We start from the raw sequence: 9,505 nt of genomic DNA on the forward strand, positions 1-9,505 counted from the left end.
CTGATGTGCCACCTCCAAGGCTTTCCATCCTTTTGTCATATATATATATATTTATGGGCAAATTGAATCATGGCAGCGGTGGGATTCCTTCTGGGGGTGGCAGAGCACCCTCTGTGAGGTTGTTCTCACCCTTTGGGGTGGTTCAAAAGTTTCTCCCTGTGAGTTACTGGGGAATGGGATACCTGTAGGTGCTCCATGTACATTTAGCTGGACTCCACAGAAACTGTTTTCAAAGTACAAGCTGAACAGGGAATTACATCCTTTCTTTCAGGTTTTTTGTTGTTTTGAAGCCCTTCTGTTGATTTTTTTTAGGAGATATGTATATATAGATATATATTTTTATATATATGTAAAATTCATAAAAACTCCAGAGGAGGTTTTGCAACACTTCTGCCACGTAGGGGTTCTGCTCTGTAGACAGTGAGGAACACAGCTTGAAACCATTTCATTGCTTCTTAAAAGAAAGAGAAACCCCTCTTTTGCAGAGCAAAACATGGAAATATTTCTGCCTGCCTTGTCTATAAATACGACAGAATTTTGAACATCTTAAAAAAAAAAAGAAAAGCAAGCCCATTACAACCACAAGTCAACTGAGTTACTGCATTTGGGTATATTGCCCAAAATGAAGGCCTCTGTGAGAAGGGGTGCATGCAAAGCACAGCCATGTATTCAGCTTGTCCCTGCCCTGGTGGCTGTGGGTGTTCCTGGTGGTGCTCTGCAGCCCTGGGGAGACCTGAGCAGGCGGTGGCTGGTCGCCAGTCAGGCAGCCCATCAGCTCTGCAGCCTGGGGAAGACTTTTGATTGACTTTAGTTTTGTTTGGTTGCTGTTTCCCACCCCACAGCCTCTTGTAAAAACAGTTTCTGCTGCTTTCGACACAATGCCCGGCATAATTGGAAAGTCTGAATCAGACGCGTGTTCATCCGCAGCCTCGGGAGGGCTCTGCCTTCAGACGGCTCTGCAGGACACTCGTTTTTGCCAGCACTGGGAATTTGTGTGTCCCAAAGCAATTCCCTTGCTGGAAAGCTCAGCAATCTTCCACCCTTCCGAGAGGGAGACAATATCCTTGTTTTGTAACACTGGCACGAACAGGGTGGGAGCTTTTTGTGTCAGAGTCCTTGAGCTGGTGGCCTGAAGGCTCAAATCACCCCTTCAACTCTCAGAGGTGCTGGAAGAGGCACTTGCACATCCTTGATGCTCCTGAGAGTCTATTTGCTTCTTAGAGTGCTGAATTGCTGGGAGCAGCGTGAGGAATGTCTAACCCCACATGTGGGGTGGCTGTTGACCCACACTATCACTAGAAAGGTTCGTACTGGAAGCAGGAGCCCACTCTTGCAGCTGGGCTGAGCTTTCTGTGCTGGCAGAGACAGCTTCAAAGCAGCTGCTGTCCAGTGCATCAGCCAGGGATCAAGGTGTGAGGGCTGTCTGCTCTGGCCACAGGGCCTTTTTGCAAAACTGCCTCCTTCTGAAAGCTTGAAAGGAGGTGGTGGAAAAGCTAAAGGGTCTTGGATGTGCTGTGGTGGAAGGATGGGTTCATAGGCAATGAAAACCAGCTCAGGTTGTGCTGGGACTCACTGTCCATCACACCCAAGCTTTCACATCACCTCTCCCACGCTGCCTTTCACCCTCCTGCTGACCCAGAGGATGAAGTTAATCAGCTGCTGGTTTGCTGTTGTACCTGACCTGCCAGACCAGGTCTTCACCACAGCTCACTCTGTGTCTTCTTCCCTCCTGCTGCATCATCCTCGTGCAGAGAGATGGGAATGGAGATGCTGCCAGGACTGGCACTCCCTGTGATGAGTTTGAGTTTTCTCTCTTTAAAACCTGCAGCAGGATGAAGTAGTTTCTCCTAGTGACTGGTGAGATGGCACAGCTGCCTGGGAACATCCCTTCTGCCTGCTTCCCCTCTGGGCAGCCAGCAGGAAGCCACGTGGACAGACCTGCTTTGATAACTGGGTGAATGTCTGGTGTGATAATTTCAGGAGGCTGCATGATGGGGGCACTGGAGAACTGGTTCATCCTCAAGTGCTGCTCAGCCCTGATCACGTTTGTGTTTGCTGTTTGGGTAGCAGAGGGGCTGGGAAGTGTCACTGACCCAGAAATTAAGTGGACCATAACTCTGTGACCACCTGGTTCTGCTCCAGGGGAGCATCACACTAAAACCAGCTCTGCAGCATCAGCTAAACTGTTAGTGAGGTGCCTGCCCTGCACTGGCCCTCCAAGTTAATTTGGGTCTTTTCTTCTCCACAGGTATCCCATGAGTTTGCCATTAACTTCAATCCCAGGAATCCATTCTGTTCAGGTAAGCATCCACCAGGCCTTTAGGACTCCTTAGGTGCCTTCAGTGCCTTCTGTCCTTCCTCTGCATTTCTTCAGTAACTCCTTCATCCCTGGAGGTGTTCAAGGCCAGGTTGGATAAGGCCCTGAGCAACCTGCTCTGTGGGGGTGGCATCACCACCCCTGTCAGCTTGGTTGGCACTAGATGATCTCTAAGGTCCCTTCCAACCTGAATCATTCCATGATTCTCTGATCACGGGGATTTTTCAAGGCATGTTCAGGGACAGACATGAAGGGTGAAGCAGAGCACATGCTAAAGGCACACTCAGAGGAAAGCACAGAAAATTTGGGGGTGTGTAGGAAGGCCCAGGGTAAGATGCAGCTGGATTCAGACTGTGTAAAATCCGCCTTCGCTCTGCTGTCTGGTGTGTCCTACCAGCCGTCTGCTCTCCCTGCAAGGCTGCAAGAAACACAAGGCCTGCTTAGCAGATGGGGGATTCAGACTTAATGCTCCATTTGGCAGCTGATAGCTGCTCACAGTGATGGCTGAAGGACTGCTCAAATCCTAAGTGGTAAGGGCTACTATCTATACTAGGGCTACCGTGGACCCTCTATCTGTTTTTTGGTTATGTTCAGAGACCAGGAGTTGCTTTTATTTTTGCTCCTCCTCCTTGGCTGATTCTGAGATTTTTTTCACAATCCTAAGAAATGCTTTCATTGACTGTGGGTACTACAAGGGCTTCCCTACCACAGAAGGTCTGAGGACCCACTGCAAAGTGACTGAAGAGCAAAGCTTGGATATTCAGAAATTTGGGATGAGCCGAGCAGGAAGTGGGGGGAATTGATCTGACTTCAGCTCTATGGCAGAATGAGCTAATGATTCATCACTGGCCTTGCTGTGGTCCTGAGCTGTGACACTCTGTAATGCCTGTTTCTCTGCTTTCCCTGAAGGTGTGGAGGGCATTGTCCAAGCATACTCTGCCTGCCTGCCCCACATCCGCTTCTATGGTCCCACCAACTTCTCACCCATCATCAACCACGTGGCCCGCTTTGCAGCTCAAGCCACCCAACAGGAAACTGCATCTGTAAGTCCATGAGACTCCGTGATCTGATGGCAATCCTGATGGCTTTGGGCAGGGGGACACAAAGCCTGAGCTGGGTTTCATGTCTCTCCCTTGTCTGTGGGTCCAGCCTTGCCAGTGGTGACCAAGGTGTGCCCTTAGGGGTGTGGAGAACATCTGAAGTCTGCAAGATCGAGCTCCCTTGGGTCCCTGTGGCAGCAGGCTGCCCATGGAGGATGGCAGATCTGGCCCTTGGCTTTTGCTGGCCAGCTTGGGCATCAGCAGTTGCATGGCAGGAGATGGTGGGGTAAAAGCTTCCCTGATTCCTGCCTGGAGCAAAGCAGAATCACATTTAAAACCTATTCCCCACGAGGACCTTTTCCAGCCTTGCTGTGAGTGCTGTTGCTCATGCCAGCTCCAGGCATAAGGAAATACTGAATTTGGTTTAATTCTGCACGGATCCAGGTCGCTCCTCATTTTTTCATTTTCTGTGTCACTGTCAGTGGGGGAGGGAGAGCCCATGGGCTCAGCACCGAGCAGAGGCACTAATCATATGCAAATTGCACCCCTCTGCTGGCACTAATAGTTTAATCAAGGGAGATTTTAAATAATGGGCACTAATAGTGCCGTCAGAGGCAAGCCTGGCTTGGCTCGGGTGGTTTTTTGGCAGCACAAAGCGTTATTGATGAGGGATCTCACTCCCCCGGGGTCTTCTCCTCTTCCATCCCATCTTCAGCTCGTGCATCAAAGCCACCCCTGGTGCTGAGCACTTCAGGGGCTGCCTGAACCTGCCCTCCTCTTCCTCCCGCTCTCGCTTGCTCCCAGCATTTCAAACAAAACCAAAAATCCTCGTAGTTTTTCCATAGCAACATAGATCACAAACACAGCCCTCAGCTCGTAAGGGATGGGAGACTAAAATATTCTGGGGCTGGGGGAGGGACAGAGGGGTGTTACACCATTTGGCTCTTGGGGAAGGATTAATAAGCTTTGGGGAATTAAAACTCACCTTTCCAGCAGGATCCCTGCATCCAAACCTCCCCTTTTCTTACCTCATGCTGTTCAGTGCTGCCTAATCCCTCCAGGTCCTGCTGATATCATTAACAAATGGACTGGGAATCATCCCAGAGCCCACGTGGATGCAAAGATCAGCCATTTTGACAAGAGAAAGAGGAGAAAGGAGGCAGGTGCTGCTGGTTGGTGTGGGACGGACCCCCTAGCCTGGTCCCTGTGCACCAGCAGCTTTGATTGTGGCTTGGCAGAGGTGCCACCCTGGCTGAGTGCTGCAGCTGGAGCCCGGAGGTGCCACCAGCACCCCTGTCCTGCTGTCCTTTACTGACACCCCCAAAACTGCCACTGCTCCTTGGGGAATCTCCCACTGATGCTCTCCAGCAGTGCCTCCTGGTCCCTTGCTTCATCACCCCTGCACAGCCCCGGAGCTTTCAGGCTGATCCCCAGCATCAGCTCTTACTTCTTTTGACCTCTGCAACATGTTGTGATAAACATTTGACAAGCTCTGCCTCCCCACCCCTTTTCCTGCATTCTTTCCAGCTTTTTTCTTAGATCCTGTTACGGATTTCACAGAAAAAAAAGGGAACAAAGGGAAATAACCCTTTTCCATATTTCCAGGAGAGAGGCCAGGCAGGGAAAGGGAGAATCAGCTGAAAGTCATTATCAGCTGCTCCCCTCAAGGTTTTATGCTCTCCCTCCCGTACTGGTTCCAAGATGGGGTGAGGTCCAAGTCCAGCTTCCAGTTATGACCAGTGCAGGTCCTCTCCTGAAGTTTAGTCTTGTCCTCCAGACTCAGATGTTGCAGTCCTGCTCTGCAGACTTATGTTTCACCAAGTTTTGCTCTCAAAAATTCATGTTTAGATAAAAATTAAACCCTGGACTGTGCTGTGCAGGCAGGGTTAATGCATCAAAAGGAGCTGGAGTGGGGAAAGGTCTGGCTTGGGAAAATCTCCTCACCTGTGTCCTCAGTTGTGTTTAAGCTCAGCCTTGTTAGTACTTGGAGTTTAGCACCATAGATCATCAAGAGTGGATGAAACTTAGGGAAGGTTTCAGGGAATGTGGGCTGGAGGAAGACCAGGAAAACAGGCTTGGGGCAGCACTCCTTCCTTTGCTTTTCCAGGATGCTGCACTAGTGGTTTTCAGAGGAAATGGAAAGAATGAGGAGAGAAACAAAGAGCTTTAATGCTCTTAAGTGCTTGTTTTCGTCATTCCTCCAGCACACACAAGCTCTGTAATGTGCCAAAATTGAGCCATTACTTTCTCTGGAGACAGGGGAGATGGGATTTTGGGGGTCCACATGCTCCAGGTTTGCTGAGCTGAGTCCAGCAGGACCATCTGTCCATCTCTTTGTCCATCCTTCCCCAGCCCTGCAGGACCAGCCCTTTCCCAAGGGAAGGGGAGCAGCTCCTGATGCTGCTGCTCTGTCATCCCCCAGCTCGCTGATACCCTCAGCATCCCCCTCAGTGCATCCCATAGCCATGGCTTTGCACAGGAGATGGACAGGCCCTGAGCACTGTGGGATGGCCCCACAGCCTGGCAGTGCAATACAGGAGATGCTCCCCATCAGAGCAGGGAGATGTTGATGGGAGCACCCCAAAAAACACCCCACTCTGTGCAGGCAGAGGGAGATTTCATTTCCCAGCTGGGCTCATGTCCTAACCCTGAATTCCTCCTGGCCCTGACAGAGATCCCGTACACTTTAGAAGTTGATTTTTTTTTTGCATCATTAAGTACAGTAAATCAGAAATTCAGAAAAATATTTTGGAGTGAGAGCTGGTTCACTGTTTGTTGAAGATCTTTCAAAACAGGGGGAATGGGAACACCTGAATTTCTGGATCCTGCTAAAGGGCATGATGCCAGCTGACCTGGGAGCTGGTGAAGCTCACCCCCACGCCGCCAGGGGCCCTGCCACCCCTCGACATGTGCGAGCCCTGGCTGCAGTGTGAGGGTGCGCTGGCCTCCCGCCGGCTCTGACCCTGTGCCCTCCCTCCGCAGCAATACTTCATCCTCCTCATCATCACGGACGGGGTGATCAGCGACATGGACGAGACGAGGCACGCCGTGGTGCAGGCGTCCAAGCTGCCCATGTCCATCATCATCGTGGGCGTGGGCAACGCTGACTTTGCGGCCATGGAGTTCCTGGACGGGGACAGCCGCGTGCTGCGCTCCCACACCGGCGAGGAGGCCGTGCGCGACATCGTGCAGTTCGTGCCCTTCCGCAACTTCCGCAACGTGAGTGAGGGGAGGGATCCCGAGGAGAGGGGCTGGCAGACCTGGAAATCACCCTGCAAGTGCAACAACCACGGCAGAGGCAGAGGCGAGAGTCTGTCTTGCCGGTCTTGCTCTGTCTCAGCCTCAGGGGTGCTGTGCTGTGGATCACACAAATGAGCGCTGCAGGGAGGGCGGCTGTGTTCTGCAGCTCTGTAGTGGTTCCACCTGAGCATGCCGTGTTTCTCCACTCCCTGTCACGGTCAGACAGGTGGAGCAAAAACCAGTGACTCAGTGCAGGATCTGGGTTCCTGCAGCAGGGTGTGGCAGCACTGGGCTCACGCCCCTTGCCACAGCCCTGTGCTGGTTTTGGTGACTCCCACTCAGGCCTCATCCAGCACCCCTGATGTGCCACACACCAAGGGCTTCATGCTGAATTGTCCTGAGGAGGAGCCCCCTGATCCCCTGTAGGAAGGGGCAATGGTGGCACTGGCCCTGCACATCCCCTCTGGGGATGCATCCATTGCAATCATCCAGGAGAAAACTCTGGGACAGAGGCTGTTGCTGGCAGGGGATTGATTGCTAAGGATGGAGCTTGTGCTTATCTTCCCCTTCTTTGCAATTAATCAGTGTCTTTCTATTTCACCTTCTGCCACTCACACCACCCAGGATGTTCTATTCCTCTGTACCAGTGAATTCTCTCCTGGAGGGAAGGGTAGTATAGAATATAATAATCCTTGGTGTATAAAATGCTGCCTAGCAATAGACTCTAAGGGGTATTAAATGAAATGCCAAGATCTGGAGCTGGGGCCAGCCCAGCCATGTTTGCTCAGTCAGTCCCCTGTGGCTGTCCTAACACTGCTGTTGGTTCCCTTTGGCTCACAGGTCCCCAAGGAGACCCTGGCCAAAGCTGTGCTGGCAGAGCTGCCCCAGCAAGTGGTGCAGTACTTCAAGCACCAAAACCTGCCACCCATCAACTCGGAGCCCGCGTAGAGCCGTGCCAGGCTGCACCCTCTGCATGCTGCCGAAGCCTGTTGGTCCTGCCAAAAGCACGTCCCACATGCTTTTAAGAGAAGAATACCCTCCCTGGAACACTTTGTACTTCTTAATTTAATTGCTAAGTTCTTAAGACGCATCCCAGCAAAGTGTCTGGATTCATTTTGTACAGTCCTGGCCCAAGGTAACACTAAGCAGCCAGGCCATGCCTTGGTCCTGCTCCGTTGAGTCACTTTTCAGTATTGAATGTACTTTGTATAATTTCAGTGGTACAAAATACAATTTTTATGATCAAAACTTGTTTTTTCCAAGCAATGAAATGCTTAATATATTATCATTCAATGAACTGGTTGTTGTATAGTTCATGTATTTGTGTTGTACCTGTACACCTGTCAGGTTCTGTGTTCATTTTTATACTGTGTACATGTTATATTTGTTATACTCAGGTTAATAAAGAAACTTGGACATTTAAAACAAGAGTCTCCTAGATGGGAGGGTCTGGGAGTGGCTTACACTGTCAGCAGTGCTGGGTGTTTGGAGTCACCCTGACAGGGCCTGTCCTGGTCCCTCAGCTGCTCTGCTGACTGTGCCCAGGATCGGCCCCACACTGTCAGTGGCAGCATCCCAGAGGGAGATTTAGTGAAGGTGGATATCCTGGGGAAGGCAGCAGGACCTTAATGCCTGCCTGAGCTGAGTCTGTGTGCTTGGGAAAACCCTGGTGACCCCACAACAAACCATCAAAGGGAGTTTCATGGTTCACTGCTGCTCCAACTCCAGAAAATTTTCCAAGTCTGAGTAACAAAAGCTCCCTGCTGCCTGGGAGAAGATGGGCTGGGTAATGAAATCCTGCTCTCCAGCAGCTCCTTTGAGCTGCTCATCAGCAATGTGCTAATTGCTGCTTTATGCTGCTCCTAACCAGATTAAGGTCTTTTGAAGCTGAGGATGCTGCTGAATATCCGGCAGGGATCACCAGCCCTACTCCAAACTCAAGTAGACTTGACTTGAGTCTCCTCCCCATTAATGGAAGCTTTGGAGGTTGCTGTCCCTATCTAAAGCCTGCAAGCCTTTCTGCACAGGCGTGTGCTACTGCTTGTGCTCCCTGCCAGCGACCTTGTGGCTGTCACTGCTGCCACCAGCACAGAGATGGCCCCGGGCTGTCCCACAGTGAGTCGGCTCTGAGCACAGTGCTGGGTGAGACCCCATCCCCTGGGAGAGGTGGGACTGCTCCAAGAAACATTTGCCTTGCAAAACCTCCTGGAAGGGAAAATAAACAACCAACACCACCCTTTTCCAAAGGGAGAAGCAGCCTTTGAAGGGTGGCTTGTTTAAAAATAATGCTGCATCCAGCTCAGCTTCCAGATTGAAGTCTGTGGCTTTGGAAATTGGTTTTTTTTTTTATTTCCATAAGAGAACCTCACACGCAGCTGCAGGAACTCATAAACTCCTCTGCTAGTAGAGTGTTTGTGGGGGTTTGTCGGGTTTTTTTAACACCTCGCTGAAACTTTAACAACTAGCACAGACAAGGAGCAGTTTATTGAGCTGTCCCTGGGGAGGGGATGAAGTACACACTATGCAGTCATGGTTTTTTCTTAAAAAATAACAAAAAGATTTATCTAAATCCACCAGCAAATGAGAATTGCTGGAGCCAACCACAGCGAGCTCATCTCCAGCTTTTGCAGCCCAGGGCAAGGTTACTGCCACAGCTGCCCTTTTCAGGTCTGATTTATCCTCCATCCCATGCACTCTGCACTTCCCAGCACATCTCCCAGGGCACTGGAGTATTTTAATGTCAGATGGCTTCTGATGTACAAAGGTAAATGGGACCAACAGATGGAGTGAGGAGCTGGGACAGCCCTGCAGTTTGTTTACACAAGCCAGGCCCTGAGAACAGCAGAGCTGACTCAAAGGCATTCCCCAAGTGTCCTATTCCATTCTTCTATGAACAGGAGAAAGGCAG

General features: G+C 50.9%; 1 protein-coding gene across 1 annotated transcript in view; it reads left to right on the forward strand.

The window, feature by feature from the left end:
* CPNE2 (copine 2) overlaps positions 1-7,932 on the forward strand; it is a 37,551-nt gene extending 29,619 nt beyond the window's left edge. Inside the window, exons 13-16 of the mRNA XM_084215112.1 lie at positions 2,249-2,300; positions 3,227-3,360; positions 6,340-6,576; positions 7,438-7,932. Coding sequence (XP_084071238.1) covers positions 2,249-2,300; positions 3,227-3,360; positions 6,340-6,576; positions 7,438-7,545 — 531 coding nt within the window. The 3' untranslated portion in view covers positions 7,546-7,932. The remainder of the gene's footprint in view (positions 1-2,248; positions 2,301-3,226; positions 3,361-6,339; positions 6,577-7,437) is intronic.
* The last annotated feature ends 1,573 nt before the right edge of the window (positions 7,933-9,505 follow it).

The sequence above is a fragment of the Fringilla coelebs genome, assembly GCF_963513975.1.
Source record: "Fringilla coelebs genome assembly, chromosome: 14".
NCBI lineage: Eukaryota > Metazoa > Chordata > Aves > Passeriformes > Fringillidae > Fringilla > Fringilla coelebs.